Raw genomic sequence first — 19,555 nt, forward strand, 5'->3', positions numbered from 1 at the left:
CTTTGTGTCTGTGGTAACTAGTGGCGACCCTTGTACAAATTGGGCGAAGTAAAGTCTTCCGGGGTTCTGCGTCGCGTACAGCCAACCAGCGAGTGAGACGTCATTAATGGTTAGATCGGCATTGGGGCAGGGTTCAGAAAGATTAACAATCCAGCGTTGTCATGGTGAGCTCAGCTGGAATGAATTTGTTTCTGTCCCAGATAGCCTCCTATATAGGGCTCTGGTCCAAACTAGTGCACTATGTAGGAATCAGGGTGCCATTTGGGATCATCACAGTATCACTGAAATGTGCTTTTAAATGACTTTGACAAATAGGACATGAATGATTAGGTTGGATTTGAGAAGAGGCCAGAGAGTTGTTAACCTTGTTCACACAATACCTTTATCTATTGACACCCCGGGAGTCAGACAGACAGACTGGGAGTCAGACAGACACACAGACAGACTGGGAGTCAGACCGACAGACTGGGAGTCAGACAGACAGCCTGGGAGTCAGACAGGAAGTCAGACAGACAGACTGGGAGTCAGACAGACACACAGACAGACTGGGAGTCAGACCGACAGACTGGGAGTCAGACAGACACCCTGGGAGTCAGACAGGAAGTCAGACAGACAGACTGGGAGACAGACACCCTGGGAGTCAGACAGACAGACTGGGAGTCAGACAGACACACAGACTGGGAGTCAGACAGACAGACTGGGAGACAGACACCCTGGGAGTCAGACAGACAGACAGACTGGGAGTCAGACAGACACACAGACTGGGAGTCAGACCGACAGACTGGGAGTCAGACAGACACCCTGGGAGTCAGACAGGAAGTCAGACAGACAGACTGGGAGACAGACAGACAGACAGACTGGGAGTCACACAGACAGACTGGGAGTCAAACAGACAGACAGGAAGTCAGACAGACAGACTGGGAGACAGACAGACAGGAAGTCAGACAGGAAATCAGACAGACAGACAGGAAGTCAGACAGACAGACAGGAAGTCAGACAGGAAGTCAAACAGACAGACAGGAAGTCAGACAGACAGACTGGGAGACAGACAGACAGGAAGTCAGACAGTCAGACAGGAAGGTAGACAGTCAGACAGGAAGTCAGACAGACAGACAGGAAGTCAGACAACGGACCAGGAAGCTGTGGTATTACAGTTTATTTGTTGTTTTGGAAGGTAAAGTGCATAGTTGAAGCCCTTTCTCCCTGTTAGACCTATTCCCTATATAGTACACTACTATAGACCCTATTCCCTATATAGTACACTACTATAGACCCTGTTCCCTATATAGTACACTACTATAGACCCTATTCCCTATATAGTACACTACTATAGACCAGAGCCCTATTCCCTATATAGTACACTACTATAGACCAGAGCCCTATTCCATATATAGTACACTACTATAGACCAGAGACCTGTTCCCTATATAGTACACTACTATAGACCAGAGCCCTATTCCCTATATAGTGGTACTACTAGTGGTACTACTATAGACCAGAGCCCTATTCCCTATATAGTGGTACTAATATAGACCAGAGCCCTATTCCCTATATAGTGGTACTACTATAGACCAGAGCCCTATTCCCTATATAGTGGTACTACTATAGACCAGAGCCCTATTCCCTATATAGTGGTACTACTATAGACCAGAGCCCTATTCCCTATATAGTGGTACTACTATAGACCAGAGCCCTATTCCCTATATAGTGGTACTACTATAGACCAGAGCCCTATTCCCTATATAGTGGTACTACTATAGACCAGGGCCCTATTCCCTATATAGTGGTACTACTATAGACCAGAGCCCTATTCCCTATATAGTGGTACTACTATAGACCAGGGCCCTATTCCCTATATAGTGGTACTACTATAGACCAGAACCCTATTCCATATATAGTGGTACTACTATAGACCAGAGACCTGTTCCCTATATAGTACACTACTATAGACCAGAGCCTAAGGAATAGGGAATAGGGTGCCTAAGTAGTGCACATACTTAAGGCCCCAGAGTGATTCCATGTCCCCCTGCCTGCCCAACTCTGAACCCCCCCTGCCAACCTCAGACCCCCCCTGCCCTGGGGTAAAAAATAAAAAACCCTGGGGTGTATTCATTACATCTTGCAACGGAAACCGTTTACCATTTTACAAACCAAACGAAAGCAAACAGAACGAAACGGGGGAGGAACCTACTGACATTTGTCCAATAGAAACTCTGGAGTAAAAAAAATGGTTTCTGATGCAAAACATTTTTTGTTCGTTTTTGTTGTTGCAACAAACTAAAAAAAACGTTTTGCAACAGAATAGACATAATGAATACACCCCCATGACCTGACTACACAACAACACAGTGGAACTTACACTATGACATCATCAACGCGCGCTACACTCAGATCCATTGTGACATCACCGCGGAATGTCGGGGTGTTGATTCTGAAGAGCCCCTCCCCCTCTCTTGTTGCTAAGTGATTCAATCAATAAACTACATGACTAGCTAGTTGATCAGACCAAGCAATAAACTACACGACTAGTGACTAGCTAGTTGATCAGACCAATCAATAAACTAGATGACTAGTGACTAGCTAGTTGATCAGACCAATCAATAAACTACACGACTAGTGACTAGCTAGTTGATCAGACCAATCAATAAACAAGATGACTAGTGACTAGCTAGTTGATCAGACCAATCAATAAACTAGATGACTAGTGACTAGCTAGTTGATCAGACCAATCAATAAACTACACGACTAGTGACTAGCTAGTTGATCAGACCAATCAATAAACAAGATGACTAGTGACTAGCTAGTTGATCAGACCAATCAATAAACTACACGACTAGTGACTAGCTAGTTGATCAGACCAATCAATAAACTAGACGACTAGTGACTAGCTAGTTGACCATAACAAATTAATGGCTGAGTCCCAAATTGCACCCCAATCTATGTAGTGCACTAATTCTGACTAGAGCCCTATGTAGTGCACTACCCCATAGGGCTCTGGTCTAAAGTAGTGCGCTACCCCATAGAGCTCTGGTCTAAAGTAGTGCACTACCCCATAGGGCTCTGGTCTAAAGTAGTGCGCTACCCCATAGAGCTCTGGTCTAAAGTAGTGCACTACCCCATAGGGCTCTGGTCTAAAGTAGTGCGCTACCCCATAGAGCTCTGGTCTAAAGTAGTGCACTACCCCATAGGGCTCTGGTCTAAAGTAGTGCACTACCCCATAGGGCTCTGGTCTAAAGTAGTGCACTACCCCCATAGGGCTCTGGTCTAAAGTAGTGCACTACCCCCATAGGGCTCTGGTCTAAAGTAGTGCACTACCCCATAGGGCTCTGGTCTAAAGTAGTGCACTACCCCCATAGGGCTCTGGTCTAAAGTAGTGCACTACCCCCATAGGGCTCTGGTCTAAAGTATTGCACTACCCCCATAGGGCTCTGGTCTAAAGTAGTACACTAAACAGGAAATGCATTGTGATGTACAGGGGTCGGAGGTCGCAGTAAGCTGTTGGGTTCCAGGGTACCAACGTAGAACGGGCAGAACGTCTGGTGGAGATGTTGGGTTGTCCAGTAGAACGTCTGGTGGAGATGTTGGGTTGTCCAGTAGAACGTCTGGTGGAGATGTTGGGTTGTCCAGTAGAACGTCCTGTGGAGATGTTGGGTTGTCCAGTAGAACGTCCTGTGGAGATGTTGGGTTGTCCAGTAGAACGTCCTGTGGAGATGTTGGGTTGTCCAGTAGAACGTCCTGTGGAGATGTTGGGTTGTCCAGTAGAACGTCTGGTTCTCTCCGGTTCTGTTCCGTCTGGTTCTGCTGCTAGTCCACCGGTGGAGCTGGGGGATCCTGGTCACGACTCTGTTAAACAGGAGGAACAACGGTCAATAAACAAATACATACAACAATATCAAAACCATCCCTTCATCCACCCTCTTCTCCTCCATCCACCCTCCTCCCCTCCACCCTCCTCTTCCCCCCCTTCATCCACCCCCCTTCATCCACCCTCCTCTCCTTCATCCACCCTCCTCTTCCCCCCCTTCATCCACCCCCCTTCATCCACCCTCTTCTCCTCCATCCACCCTCTTCTCCTCCATCCACCCTCCTCTTCTCCATCCACCCTCTTCTCCTCCATCCACCCTCTTCTCCTCCATCCACCCTCTTCTCCTCCATCCACCCTCTTCTCCTCCACCCACCCTCTTCTTCTCCATCCACCCTCTTCTCCTCCATCCACCCTCTTCTCCTCCATCCACCCTCTTCTCCTCCATCCACCCTCTTCTCCTCCATCCACCCTCCTCTTCTCCATCCACCCTCTTCTCCTCCATCCACCCTCTTCTCCTCCATCCACCCTCTTCTCCTCCATCCACCCTCTTCTCCTCCATCCACCCTCCTCTCCTCCATCCACCCTCTTCTCCTCCATCCACCCTCTTCTTCTCCATCCACCCTCTTCTCCTCCATCCACCCTCTTCTCCTCCATCCACCCTCTTCTCCTTCATCCACCCTCTTCTCCTTCATCCACCCTCTTCTCCTTCATCCACCCTCTTCTCCTCCATCCACCCTCTTCTCCTCCATCCACCCTCGTCTCCTCCATCCACCCTCTTCTCCTCCATCCACCCTCCTCTTCTCCATCCACCCTCTTCTCCTCCATCCACCCTCTTCTCCTCCATCCACCCTCTTCTCCTCCATCCACCCTCTTCCCCCCCTCCACCCTCTTCTCCTCCATTCACCCTCTTCTCCTCCATCCATCCTCTTCTCCTCCATCCACCCTCTTCTCCTCCATCCACCCTCCTCTTCTCCATCCACCCTCTTCTCCTCCATCCACCCTCTTCTCCTCCATCCACCCTCCTCTCCTCCATCCACCCTCCTCTTCTCCATCCACCCTCCTCCTCTCCATCCACCCTCCTCTTCCTCCATCCACCCTCCTCTTCTCCATCCACCCTCCTCTTCTCCATCCACCCTCTTCTCCTCCATCCACCCTCTTCTCCTCCATCCACCCTCCTCCTCTCCATCCACCCTCCTCTTCTCCATCCACCCTCTTCTCCTCCATCCACCCTCCTCTTCTCCATCCACCCTCTTCTCCTCCATCCACCCTCCTCTTCTCCATCCACCCTCTTCTCCTCCATCCACCCTCTTCTCCTCCATCCACCCTCCTCCTCTCCATCCACCCTCTTCTCCTCCATCCACCCTCCTCCTCTCCATCCACCCTCCTCTTCTCCATCCACCCTCTTCTCCTCCATCCACCCTCCTCTTCTCCATCCACCCTCTTCTCCTCCATCCACCCTCTTCCTCTCCATCCACCCTCCTCTCCTCCATCCACCCTCTTCTCCTTCATCCACCCTCATCTCCTCCATCCACCCTCCTCCTCTCCACCCACCCTCTTCTCCTCCATCCACCCCCCTCTCCCCCTCCCCCCTTCATCCACCCTCTTCTCCTCCATCCACCCTCTTCTCCTCCATCCACCCTCCTCTTCTCCATCCACCCTCTTCTCCTCCATCCACCCTCCTCTTCTCCATCCACCCTCTTCTCCTTCATCCACCCTCGTCTCCTCCATCCACCCTCCTCCTCTCCACCCACCCTCTTCTCCTCCATCCACCCTCTTCTCCTCCATCCACCCCCTCTCCCCCTCCCCCCTTCATCCACCCTCTTCTCCTCCATCCACCCCCCTCTCCCCTCCCCCTTCATCCACCCTCTTCTCCTCCATCCACCCTCTTCTCCTCCATCCACCCTCTTCTCCTCCATCCACCCTCTTCCTCTCCATCCACCCTCCTCTCCTCCATCCACCCTCTTCTCCTCCATTCACCCCCCCCTCCATCCACCCCCCTCTCCCCCCTTCATCCACCCTCCTCTTCCATCCTCCCTCCTCTTCTTCCCCCTCCATCCACCCTCCTCTTCCCCACCTCCATCCACCCTCCTCTTCCCCACCTCCATCCACCCTCCTCTTCCCCCCCTTCATCCATCCACCTCTTCCGCCCCTTCATCCACCCTCCTCTTCCCCCCCTTCATCCACCCTCCTCTTCCCCACCTCCATCCACCCTCCTCTTCCCCCCCTTCATCCACCCTCCTCTCCCCCCTCTTCATCCACCCTCCTCTTCCCCCCCTTCATCCACCCTCCTCTTCCCCCCCTTCATCCACCCTCCTCTCCCCCCCTCCATCCACCCTCCTCTCCTCCCCCATCCATCCACCCCCCTCTTCCCCATCCACCCTCTTCTTCCCCCCTCCATCCACCATCCCCCCCTCCATCCACCCTCCTCTCCCCCATCCACCCCCCTCTTCTACCCCCTCTTCTACCCCCCCCCCCCTCCCTCTATACGTGCGTTGTGGGGTCCAATAGGTTCCCTCTATCCCTCCTCCTCCCTCCATACCTACACTGTGAGGTCCAGTAGGTTCCCTCCTCCTCCCTCCATACCTACACTGTGAGGTCCAGTAGGTTCCCTCCTCCTCCCTCCATACCTACACTGTGAGGTCCAGTAGGTTCCCTCTATCCCTCCTCCTCCCTCCATACCTACACTGTGAGGTCCAGTAGGTTCCCTCTAACCCTCCCCTCCCTACATACCTACACTGTGAGGTCCAATAGGTTCCCTCTATCCCTCCTCCTCCCTCCATACCTACACTGTGAGGTCCAGTAGGTTCCCTCTATCCCTCCCCTCCCTACATACCTACACTGTGAGGTCCAGTAGGTTCCCTCCTCCTCCCTCCATACCTACACTGTGAGGTCCAGTAGGTTCCCTCCTCCTCCCTCCATACCTACACTGTGAGGTCCAGTAGGTTCCCTCCTCCTCCCTCCATACCTACACTGTGAGGTCCAGTAGGTTCCCTCCTCCTCCCTCCATACCTACACTGTGAGGTCCAGTAGGTTCCCTCCTCCTCCCTCCATACCTACACTGTGAGGTCAGTAGGTTCCCTCCTCCTCCCTCCATACCTACACTGTGAGGTCCAGTAGGTTCCCTCCTCCTCCCTCCATACCTACACTGTGAGGTCCAGTAGGTTCCCTCCTCCTCCCTCCCCTCCCTACATACCTACACTGTGAGGTCCAGTAGGTTCCCTCCTCCTCCCTCCATACCTACACTGTGAGGTCCAGTAGGTTCCCTCCTCCTCCCTCCATACCTACACTGTGAGGTCCAGTAGGTTCCCTCTATCCCTCCCCTCCCTACATACCTACACTGTGAGGTCCAGTAGGTTCCCTCCTCCTCCCTCCATACCTACACTGTGAGGTCCTGTAGGTTCCCTCCTCCTCCCTCCATACCTACACTGTGAGGTCCAGTAGGTTCCCTCCTCCTCCCTCCATACCTACACTGTGAGGTCCAATAGGTTCCCTCTATCCCTCCCCTCCCTACATACCTACACTGTGAGGTCCAGTAGGTTCCCTCCTCCTCCCTCCATACCTACACTGTGAGGTCCAGTAGGTTCCCTCCTCCTCCCTCCATACCTACACTGTGAGGTCCAGTAGGTTCCCTCCTCCTCCCTCCATACCTACACTGTGAGGTCCAGTAGGTTCCCTCCTCCTCCCTCCATACCTACACTGTGAGGTCCAGTAGGTTCCCTCCTCCTCCCTCCATACCTACACTGTGATGTCCAATAGGTTCCCTCTATCCCTCCCCTCCCTACATACCTACACTGTGGGGTCCAATAGGTTCCCTCTATCCCTCCTCCTCCCTCCATACCTACACTGTGAGGTCCAGTAGGTTCCCTCCTCCTCCCTCCATACCTACACTGTGAGGTCCAGTAGGTTCCCTCCTCCTCCCTCCATACCTACACTGTGAGGTCCAGTAGGTTCCCTCCTCCTCCCTCCATACCTACACTGTGAGGTCCAGTAGGTTCCCTCCTCCTCCCTCCATACCTACACTGTGAGGTCCAGTAGGTTCCCTCCTCCTCCCTCCATACCTACACTGTGAGGTCCAGTAGGTTCCCTCCTCCTCCCTCCATACCTACACTGTGAGGTCCAGTAGGTTCCCTCTATCCCTCCCCTCCCTACCTACACTGTGAGGTCCAGTAGGTTCCCTCCTCCTCCCTCCATACCTACACTGTGAGGTCCAGTAGGTTCCCTCTATCCCTCCCCTCCCTACCTACACTGTGAGGTCCAGTAGGTTCCCTCCTCCTCCCTCCATACCTACACTGTGAGGTCCAGTAGGTTCCCTCCTCCTCCCTCCATACCTACACTGTGAGGTCCAGTAGGTTCCCTCCTCCTCCCTCCATACCTACACTGTGAGGTCCAGTAGGTTCCCTCCTCCTCCCTCCATACCTACACTGTGAGGTCCAGTAGGTTCCCTCCTCCTCCCTCCATACCTACACTGTGAGGTCCAGTAGGTTCCCTCCTCCTCCCTCCATACCTACACTGTGAGGTCCAGTAGGTTCCCTCCTCCTCCCTCCATACCTACACTGTGAGGTCCAGTAGGTTCCCTCTTCCTCCCTCCATACCTACACTGTGAGGTCCAGTAGGTTCCCTCCTCCTCCCTCCATACCTACACTGTGAGGTCCAGTAGGTTCCCTCCTCCTCCCTCCATACCTACACTGTGAGGTCCAGTAGGTTTGCCGGCAGGCGGTGCTGGGGATCCTCTGAGGCTGTTGGGTCTGAGGAGGAAGAGGAGCAGAACCAGAACCATCCAGCCCATCAGAACCACGGGGACAGTCAGGTCTCCACCTCCTACTGAGCCACTGGGTCCTGGTACTGGAGGGACACAGAGAAAGACAGTCCCGTTAATAACCACTTGGCTGGACGGTGTATCAACCAACACTGAAAAACAAAGTGTGTATCTCCACTGGAAGTGTTGTTTAGATCAGCACGAAGCTTAAATGTGGGTCAGTGTGTGGTGATATAAAGCATACATACAGTCCTGAGGACACTCTGTCTCTGTACAGTAGGACTGAGACTGACGTAGCTGGTGGACACAGGAGAGAGAGAGAGGGGGGGGGGGGGGGAGGGGGGGGGGGGGGGGGGGGGAGGGGGCGGAGAGAGAGAGGGGGAGGGGGGGGGGGAGGGGGGGGGGGGGGGGGACGTGAGTTTACAGATCGTGTTGGTTCTGTCCTTATTAGACCAGACAAACAGACAGAGACAGGCAGACAGACAGAGAGGCAGAAAGGCAGAGAGTAGGACAGACAGACAGGCAGGCAGACAGAGAGACAGACAGGCTGACAGACAGGCAGAGAGACAGACAGAGAGAGGCAGACAGGCAGGCGGGCAGAGAGACGGACAGAGAGAGGCAGACAGGCAGAGAGACAGACAGACAGGCGGGCAGAGAGACAGACAGAGAGAGGCAGAGAGACAGGCAGACAGGTGGGCAGAGAGACAGACAGGCTGACAGACAGGCAGAGAGACAGACAGAGAGAGGCAGACAGGCAGAGAGACAGACAGGCAGGCAGGCAGACAGACAGACAGACAGGCAGAGAGACAGACAGACAGGCGGGCAGAGAGACAGACAGAGAGAGGCAGACAGGCAGAGAGACAGGCAGACAGGTGGGCAGAGAGACAGACAGGCTGACAGACAGGCAGAGAGACAGACAGAGAGAGGCAGACAGGCAGAGAGACAGACAGGCAGGCAGACAGACAGACAGACAGGCAGAGAGACAGACAGACAGGCGGGCAGAGAGACAGGCAGAGAGACAGATCTTGTGGTTTTCAATGAATCATTCAATTCCTATGAGATAATGGAAGTCGCCTGGCCTCGCCTCTTCAACGAACACAAAACTAGACCTCCGGGATGCTTGGCCTTCGAGACAGAGTTTCAAATAAAAAGCCATATCTCAGACTGGCCAAAATTAAATAAAAGATTAAGATGGGAAAAGAACACAGACACTGGACAGAGGAACTCTGCCTAGAAGGAGAGCATCCCGGAGTCTCCTCTTCACTGTTGACGTTGAGACTGGACAGAGGAACTCTGCCTAGAAGGCCAGCATCGCGGAGTCGCCTCTTCACTGTTGACGTTGAGACTGGACAGAGGAACTCTGCCTAGAAGGCCAGCATCCCGCAGTCTCCTCTTCACTGTTGACGTTGAGACTGGACAGAGGAACTCTGCCTAGAAGGCCAGCATCCCGCAGTCTCCTCTTCACTGTTGACGTTGAGACTGGACAGAGGAACTCTGCCTAGAAGGCCAGCATCCCGGAGTCACCTCTTCACTGTTGACGTTGAGACTGGACAGAGGAACTCTGCCTAGAAGGCCAGCATCCCGGAGTCTCCTCTTCACTGTTGACGTTGAGACTGGACAGAGGAACTCTGCCTAGAAGGCCAGCATCCCGGAGTCGCCTCTTCACTGTTGGCGTTGAGACTGGACAGAGGAACTCTGCCTAGAAGGCCAGTATCCCGGAGTCGCCTCTTCACTGTTGACGTTGAGACTGGACAGAGGAACTCTGCCTAGAAGGCCAGCATCCCGGAGTCTCCTCTTCACTGTTGACGTTGAGACTGGACAGAGGAACTCTGCCTAGAAGGCCAGCATCCCGGAGTCACCTCTTCACTGTTGACGTTGAGACTGGACAGAGGAACTCTGCCTAGAAGGCCAGCATCCCGGAGTCGCCTCTTCACTGTTGACTTTGAGACTGGACAGAGGAACTCTGCCTAGAAGGCCAGCATCCCGGAGTCGCCTCTTCACTGTTGACGTTGAGACTGGACAGAGGAACTCTGCCTAGAAGGCCAGCATCCCGGAGTCGCCTCTTCACTGTTGACGTTGAGACTGGACAGAGGAACTCTGCCTAGAAGGCCAGCATCCCGGAGTCGCCTCTTCACTGTTGACGTTGAGACTGGACAGAGGAACTCTGCCTAGAAGGCCAGCATCCCGGAGTTGCCTCTTCACTGTTGGCACTTAGACTAATGTTTTGCGGGTACTATTTAATGAAGCTGCCAGTTTAGAACTTGTGAGGCGTCTGTTTCTCAAACTAGACACTCTAATGTACTTGTCCTCTTGCTCAGTTGTGCACCGGGGCCTCCCACTCCTCTTTCTATTCTGGTTAGAGCCAGTTTGCGCTGCTCTGTGAAGGGAGTAGTACACAGCGTTGTACGAGATCTCCAGTTTCCTGGCAAGTTCTCACGTGGAATAGCCTTCATTTCTCAGAACAAAAATAGACTGACGAGTTTCAGAAGAAAGGTCTTTGTTTCTGGCCATTTTGAGCCAGTAATCAAACCCACAAATGCTGATGCTCCAGATACTCAACTAGTCTAAAGAAGGCCAGTTTTATTGCTTCTTCAAATCAGTACAACAGTTTTCAGCTGTGCTAACATAATTGCAAAAGGGGTTTTCTAATGATCAATTAGCCTTTTTAAAATGATAAACTTGGATTAGCTAACACAACGTGTCATTGGAACACAGGAGTGATGGTTGCTGATAATGGGTCTCTGTACGTCTATGTAGATATTCCATTAAACATCAGCCGTTTCCAGCTACAATAGTCATTTACAACATTAACAATGTCGACACTGTGTTTCTGCTCAATTTGATGTCATTTAAAAATTGACAAAAAAAATGTTGCTTTTCTTTCAAAAACAAGGATATTTCTAAGTGACCCAAAAACTTCTGAACGTTAGTGTACATGTACATTTATAACTCAACATAAATCTGTATCTATATATACTTAGAAATCTCTGTATGTTCATTCAAATAAAATATTGGACAACTCCCAGGAAGTTAAGGACTAAGCTGTGGTTCAGGGTCCCGCTCTGTCTGTAGGCAAATGACGAAACTCTCATGGTTGTGCTGGACCAATGACAGCTGGCCACATAGACACACCTGTACACAGGGACCAATGAGATGGCCTGGTTGACTGGAGCGCATTCTAAAACAGATTTACACCCCCGCCTCCCAGCATTCCATTGTTGCAACGTTCTAATCACTACCTTGAAGCACAGAAAGAGAGAGAGACACCATCTATGTGTGTGTGTGTGTGTGTGTGTGTGTGTGTGTGTGTGTGTGTGTGTGTGTCTATCTGTCAGTCCTCAAGACAAACACAGAGAGACAGACAGCAGGAACCAGGATATGCTGCTGGCTCAGAGCCTCCACAGTCCCACACACTTTTCCCTTCCCTCCTTCTCTCCTTGTGTCTCTCGCCTTTTTCTCTCTCTCTCTCTCTCTCTTCAATTTAAGGGCATTATTGTCATGGGAAACATATGTTAACGTTGCCAAAGTAAGTGAGGTAGATAATAAACAAAAGTGAAATAAACAATAAAAATTAACAGTAAACATTACACATACAGAAGTTTCAAAACAATAAAGACAAATGTCATATTATGTCTGTATACATTAATGATGATCTCTCTCAAATGTAAAAAAAAAAAAAGACTGGATTGGTCGAGGCATGGGCAAACTATATCTAATGTACTGAGGGAAGTGAACAAGTGCCCCCCCCCCCCCATCAGGGTCATGCTGCATCCTGCCGTCAGTTTTAATCAGATTGAATGATGACGTGGATTGGGGTAAATGCGGAAGACACAGTTTCACAGGAATCTCTCTCCATCACACACACACACACAGACACACACACACACAGACACACACACAGACACACACACACATACACACACACACAGACACACACAGACACACACACAGACACACACACACACACATACCCACACACACACACACAGATACACACACACACAGATACACACACACACACACACACTCTTACCAGGTTGATGAGTCGTCTCATGGCGTGCTCCTGGGTGCAGATGCACTCACAGGGGTCAAAGCCTCCCTCCGCCATTACGATCACCTGACAAAACACACACACCTGGGATGAGACCACACACACACCTGGGATGAGACCACACACACACATCTGGGATAAGACCACACACACACACACCTGGGATGAGACCACACACACACATCTGGGATAAGACCACACACACACACACACCTGGGATGAGACCACACACACACACACACACCTGCGATGAGAGGAGACATCGTTGACATCCCAGATGCCCCCCCCCCCCCCCCCCAGAGAGGAGATCACATTGACATCCCAGATGCCCCCCCCTACTTTTGACCAGGCCCACTGGCTACCTGTGCCATAAAATGCCCGGACCTCTTGGCAGGTGCAGTAGCTCAGAGAGGCTACAGGTAAATGTTTCCTTGGCCGTTGTGTAACTTATTTACACAGTCGCTGACTGTGGTTCTCATTTCATTTAGGCCAAACAACAAGCAATGAGGAAATGGTTTCACAGGTAAAACAAAGCAGATCCTGGAGCCTTTTACTGGTGCTGAATGATCTGTACATAGTTACCTACCTAGCTAGTTAGGTAGGTACACATTACCACCCTAGAAACAAAACAGAGACCAATCTAATGAGTAGTGGCCATGTAGGGGAGGGGCCATGTAGGGGAGGGGCCATGTAGGGAGGGGCCATGTAGGGGAGGGGCGAGGTAGAAAGGTTAAATTACAGAATGTCTCTGATGGGGAAACAAAACGCAAAATGTTAGATGCTAAGCCTGTTAGCAAAATGTTAGATGCTTAGCCTGTTAGCAAAATGTTAGATGCTTAGCCTGTTAGCAAAATGTTAGATGCTTAGCCTGTTAGCAAAATGTTAGATGCTTAGCCTGTTAGCAAAATGTTAGCAAATGTTAGATACGTAGCCTGTTAGCAAATGTTATATGCTTAGCCTGTTAGCAAATGTTAGATGCTTAGCCTGTTAGCAAAATGTTATATGCTTAGCCTGTTAGCAAATGTTATATGCTTAGCCTGTTAGCAAATGTTAGATGCTTAGCCTGTTAGCAAATGTTAGATGCTTAGCCTGTTAGCAAATGTTAGATGCTTAGACTTTTAGCAAAATGTTAGATGCTTAGCCTGTTAGCAAATGTTAGATGCTTAGCCTGTTAGCAAAATGTTAGATGCTTAGCCTGTTAGCAAAATGTTAGATGCTTAGCCTGTTAGCAAATGTTAGATGCTTAGCCTGTTAGCAAAATGTTAGATGCTTAGCCTGTTAGCAAAATGTTAGCAAATGTTAGATACGTAGCCTGTTAGCAAATGTTATATGCTTAGCCTGTTAGCAAATGTTAGATGCTTAGCCTGTTAGCAAAATGTTATATGCTTAGCCTGTTAGCAAATGTTATATGCTTAGCCTGTTAGCAAATGTTAGATGCTTAGCCTGTTAGCAAATGTTAGATGCTTAGCCTGTTAGCAAATGTTAGATGCTTAGACTTTTAGCAAAATGTTAGATGCTTAGCCTGTTAGCAAATGTTAGATGCTTAGCCTGTTAGCAAAATGTTAGATGCTTAGCCTGTTAGCAAAATGTTAGATGCTTAGCCTGTTAGCAAATGTTAGATGCTTAGCCTGTTAGCAAAATGTTAGATACGTAGCCTGTTAGCAAATGTTAGATGCTAAGCCTGTTAGCAAAATGTTAGATACGTAGCCTGTTAGCAAATGTTAGATGCTTAGCCTGTTAGCAAATGTTAGATGCTTAGCAAATGTTAGATGCTAAGCCTGTTAGCAAAATGTTAGATGCTTAGCAAATGTTTGATGCTAAGCCTGTTAGCAAATGTTAGATGCTAAGCCTGTTAGCAAATGTTAGATGCTAAGCCTGTTAGCAAATGTTAGATGCTAAGCCTGTTAGCAAATGTTAGATGCTTAGCAAATGTTAGATACTTAGCAAATGGTAGATGCTTAGCCTGTTAGCAAATGTTAGATGCTTAGCAAATGTTAGATACTTAGCAAATGTTAGATACTTAGCCTGTTAGCAAATGTTAGATGCTTAGCAAATGTTAGATGCTAAGCCTGTTAGCAAATGTTAAATGCTTAGCCTGTTAGCAAATGTTAGATGCTAACGTCACTGTAGCCCTTGATCATGATTTTCAGTTCCATTACATACGAGTCATTGGACGAAAGCATCTTCTGTGGGGGCGGGGTTTGTTAAGAGACCCGCCTCTCGGTCTGAACATTAACAGGCATCGCTTGCTCTACTGGTTTTGAAAGCATAAGGACCTTATCTTTCATATCGGCTATAAATAATAAAAATATATATTTTAAAAGGCTACTTTATAGGGTTAGAGTTCCCACACGACCGTATTTCCATGTCACAACGCTTGTTATTAAGAGAAAACAGACACAAGACAGAGTGGACGACCTGATGAATTATCTGAGTCTCTGAACAGCAAATGTTAGAGCAAATGTAGCAAATGTTATATGCTTAGCCTGTTAGCAAATGTTAGATGCTTAGCCTGTTAGCAAATGTTAGATGCTTAGCCTGTTAGCAAATGTTAGATGCTTAGACTTTTAGCAAAATGTTAGATGCTTAGCCTGTTAGCAAATGTTAGATGCTTAGCCTGTTAGCAAAATGTTAGATGCTTAGCCTGTTAGCAAAATAGTGGCCATGTAGGGGAGGGGCCATGTAGGGGAGGGGCCATGTAGGGAGGGGCCATGTAGGGGAGGGGCGAGGTAGAAAGGTTAAATTACAGAATGTCTCTGATGGGGAAACAAAACGCAAAATGTTAGATGCTAAGCCTGTTAGCAAAATGTTAGATGCTTAGCCTGTTAGCAAAATGTTAGATGCTTAGCCTGTTAGCAAAATGTTAGATGCTTAGCCTGTTAGCAAAATGTTAGATGCTTAGCCTGTTAGCAAAATGTTAGCAAATGTTAGATACGTAGCCTGTTAGCAAATGTTATATGCTTAGCCTGTTAGCAAATGTTAGATGCTTAGCCTGTTAGCAAAATGTTATATGCTTAGCCTGTTAGCAAATGTTATATGCTTAGCCTGTTAGCAAATGTTAGATGCTTAGCCTGTTAGCAAATGTTAGATGCTTAGCCTGTTAGCAAATGTTAGATGCTTAGACTTTTAGCAAAATGTTAGATGCTTAGCCTGTTAGCAAATGTTAGATGCTTAGCCTGTTAGCAAAATGTTAGATGCTTAGCCTGTTAGCAAAATGTTAGATGCTTAGCCTGTTAGCAAATGTTAGATGCTTAGCCTGTTAGCAAAATGTTAGATACGTAGCCTGTTAGCAAATGTTAGATGCTAAGCCTGTTAGCAAAATGTTAGATACGTAGCCTGTTAGCAAATGTTAGATGCTTAGCCTGTTAGCAAATGTTAGATGCTTAGCAAATGTTAGATGCTAAGCCTGTTAGCAAAATGTTAGATGCTTAGCAAATGTTTGATGCTAAGCCTGTTAGCAAATGTTAGATGCTAAGCCTGTTAGCAAATGTTAGATGCTAAGCCTGTTAGCAAATGTTAGATGCTAAGCCTGTTAGCAAATGTTAGATGCTTAGCAAATGTTAGATACTTAGCAAATGGTAGATGCTTAGCCTGTTAGCAAATGTTAGATGCTTAGCAAATGTTAGATACTTAGCAAATGTTAGCAAATGTTAGATACTTAGCCTGTTAGCAAATGTTAGATGCTTAGCAAATGTTAGATGCTAAGCCTCAGAGAACCGAAGAGAACCGAGAACCGAAGTCATTATCTGAGTCTCTGAACACCTGTGTGTCAACAGAAGACAGAGTGGACGACCTGAATAATTATCTGAGTCTCTGAACACCTGTGGACGACCTGAATAATTATCTGAGTCTCTGAACACCTGTGGACTACCCGATGAATTATCTGAGTCTCTGAACCTGTGACAAACGGCCACAAACATGTCACTCAACAAAATACTGTTTTTTTTTAAATGTTGCATTTGTGAAATTATTTTTTCTAGAACCGTAGAGCAATAGAGAATCGATTCATGGGAGTATTTAGCTGGTTTAGGCTTCCAGAGCCAAATCACCATTTTAACAGAACAGCAGTAAAGTTAGGCCTCTTCAGTTCAATATATATTTTTTTAACTAGGCAAGTCAGTTAAGAACAAATTCTTACTTACAATGACAGTGGGTGTTCAGGGGCAGAACGACGGATTTGTACCTTGTCAGCTCGGGGGTTAGAACCTGCAACCTTCCGGTTACTAGTCCAACTCCCTAACCACTAGGCTACCCTGCCGCCCCAACTGTAACTAGTTAGCAGCTAGTCTCTGGGCGAACACATCCAAGGCTGACAAAGTCCTCCTGTCTTATATTATGGAACTATAATAAAAACGAAAACAAACTTTGTCATTAACGAGTGAAAAAAACGTGGCCTAAGATAACCGCATATACCGGCAACATTATTTGATAAGTGGTTAGATGGGGCGTTATGTATTTCAAAACGTTTGTTTCCTTTAATGTAGCTGGAAGCTAAGCGACGATAGCAACTGGTTCACGCAGCACTAACAGTTAGTAAAAGGCTAACATTAGTAGGCTATAGTTGGCTAGCAAGATGGCAAACTTATTTTGTGTACCTATACATTCACAAAAGTAATTTGCTTTGTAAGTTGGCTGATAAATGTAATTGAAACCAGAAGTCATGACTGCGGATAATTTGAAGTGAAGTTATTTTTTTTGTCGGGAGTTTTACATGACATTTACAGGGAAGAGGCTGACTTGTCGGGTCCTCCATATTACGCCACACACCGCAATTTTCATTTTCCGGCATGACTTCGGTTCTCTGATCCGTTTTATGTAAAAACTCGAAAAATATAGGTGCAACTTCTGTTGGTGCCGTCTAGCCTGGACCCAGATCTGTTGGTGCCGTCTAGCCTGGACCCAGATCTGTTGGCGCCGTCTAGCCTGGACCCAGATCTGTTGGTGCCGTCTAGCCTGGACCCAGATCTGTTGGTGCCGTCTAGCCTGGACCCAGATCTGTTGGTGCCGTCTAGCCTGGACCCAGATCTGTTGGTGCCGTCTAGCCTGGACCCAGATCTGTTGGTGCCGTCTAGCCTGGACCCAGATCTGTTGGTGCCGTCTAGCCTGGACCCAGATCTGTTGGTGCCGTCTAGCCTGGACCCAGATCTGTTGGTGCCGTCTAGCCTGGACCCAGATCTGTTGGTGCCGTCTAGCCTGGACCCAGATCTGTTGGTGCCGTCTAGCCTGGACCCAGATCTGTTGGTGCCGTCTAGCCTGGACCCAGATCTGTTGGTGCCGTCTAGCCTGGACCCAGATCTGTTGGTGCCGTCTAGCCTGGACCCAGATCTGTTGGTGCCTGTCTAGCCTGGACCCAGATCTGTTGGTGCCGTCTAGCCTGGACCCAGATCTGTTGGTGCCGTCTAGCCAAATGGAGGTGCAACTTCGCATTGGAGCTTTTGATCCATGTTATATTCAAAACTTCATTCGTTACGTGTGGATGCGTTTACGCTCCCTACCCTGTAGATTCAGTACTTTTACCCAGCGCTGCCAGTGCATTTGCGTTTTGCTGTGTTATTGAAGGGACAGAGAGACGACACTTACCTGAACACACTGATCCAGACGCAGCTTTTAGAGTCCAGGGAATGTATGTTTCTTGTTGGGTTAGGGTTAGACACGTTATCAGAAAGCCACAGCTGGCCAAACTGTTTTCATCTCTGTACAGTAGAAGATTTCCAGGGGCTCATTCATTATGCCAATTCTGTTGCAACACGTTCCATAAACGGAGGCAAACGAAACGGGAGGGGACCTACCCGATGCTGTCCAATAGAAACGGTGGTTTTAGTTGCAAAACGGGGAACTAATGATAACACCCAAGCTCTGCCTGTCTGTGTTTTGATACAGTACGCGACAGCCACGTCACGGACATCACGCGAGATCTGCGAGTAGACAGGGAACTCGTGTTTTTGCTCGTCACTAGTTACCACAGCCATAAAGTCATAAATAGCGCCTATTTCTACAATTTCTTTTTTTCAATTGTATTTTAAATCTTAACCACACTGGCTATATTGTAAAGATGTATGGCAATAAATTATATCAAAATGCTATTTAAGGTTATGCATAAGGTTAGCAATTACGACTTTGTGACTGTGGTAACGTGAAAACTTTCGTTTTTTTTTTCTCCAACTCAGCGTTTCAACTGTCTCAGACATCCGATTGGTTTAGATATCCAGCGGGATATCATTTCAGCCAATCAAAGTCAAGAGCGAGTTAAGATGCGATGACGTACGGAAAGTAAACAAACCATACATGGTCAATCAATCACCCCGGTGACAGATAGAGTATATTATGAAGAATAACCTAATACATGTTAGGTGTACAACTAAATCAATATCTGCTGATTAACTCAGTAACTCTTGTGTCATCTCTTTCCCCAAAATGCCCCCAGAAAAGTCTGTTCATGTGACCTTCATGTTCAAGTGAATGATACAAAAAAAATAATAACTCTGTATTTTCTCTGAATAGAGTCCATCCGTGTTGACGGAAAAAGGACAGAGATGTCTGGAAAAATGTGTTACACAGGCCTGTGTCCCTGTTCAGCAGATCATAACAACAGAGAAGATGCTGGAGATGTCAACTCCACGGTGATTTTACCCTCGACCAATAGGCAATCTATTATACAGGACACTGGTAGCAAAGACACACAGACAGACAGTGAGAATTAGAGACAATGTACTGTGTTGTGTGTCAGAGAGAGAATTTCCTAAACTGTGTGCAGCTACAATGTATCAGTTGTGGTTTGACACATATAACCTTCCTAGTCATATTAAAGTTACATATAAATAGTGGTATTTACAGTTACAAATGATGAGAAAGTGATGTATTCACACCATCCCATCATATCACATGACTCTAAACAGAGGAATACAGCAGTGCTTGACAACAACAACAACAACAACAACAATGT

At 48.3% G+C, this 19,555-nt stretch overlaps 1 protein-coding gene across 2 annotated transcripts; it reads right to left on the reverse strand.

Annotated features, from left to right (window-relative positions):
- Positions 1-1,141: 1,141 nt before the first annotated feature.
- On the reverse strand, positions 1,142-19,242 carry smim14 (small integral membrane protein 14). 2 transcript variants are annotated; one of them, XM_090188360.1, is made up of 5 exons: positions 18,193-19,242; positions 12,595-12,678; positions 8,810-8,858; positions 8,486-8,647; positions 1,142-3,843 (listed from the first exon to the last, which is right to left on the reverse strand). In XM_090188360.1, the coding sequence occupies exons 2-5, from the start codon at positions 12,667-12,669 to the stop codon at positions 3,836-3,838; spliced, it is 294 nt and encodes a 97-aa protein (XP_090044486.1). In that variant the 5' UTR covers positions 12,670-12,678; positions 18,193-19,242; the 3' UTR covers positions 1,142-3,835. The 2 variants fall into 2 exon arrangements, with proteins under 2 accessions (XP_090044486.1, XP_090044484.1); XM_090188358.1 differs by having other exon boundaries at positions 8,490-8,647; positions 18,193-18,543.
- Positions 19,243-19,555: the final 313 nt, after the last annotated feature.

Source organism: Oncorhynchus mykiss, chromosome 10 (genome assembly GCF_057628025.1).
Source record: "Oncorhynchus mykiss isolate SJ-2025 chromosome 10, ASM5762802v1, whole genome shotgun sequence".
Lineage (NCBI taxonomy): Eukaryota > Metazoa > Chordata > Actinopteri > Salmoniformes > Salmonidae > Oncorhynchus > Oncorhynchus mykiss.

Excerpts from the sequence above, each read along its gene's own strand:
- smim14 (XM_090188358.1), bottom strand. The coding sequence starts at position 12,669 with ATGGCGGAGGGAGGCTTTGACCCCTGTGAGTGCATCTGCACCCAGGAG. Across the intron at positions 8,648-8,809 it reads GACAGAGTGTCCTCAGGACT|TACCAGGACCCAGTGGCTCA; the intron begins GTATGTATGCTT and ends GTGTCCCTCCAG. Across the intron at positions 3,844-8,489 it reads AACCTACTGGACCTCACAGT|AGTCGTGACCAGGATCCCCC; the intron begins GTAGGTATGGAG and ends CCTGTTTAACAG.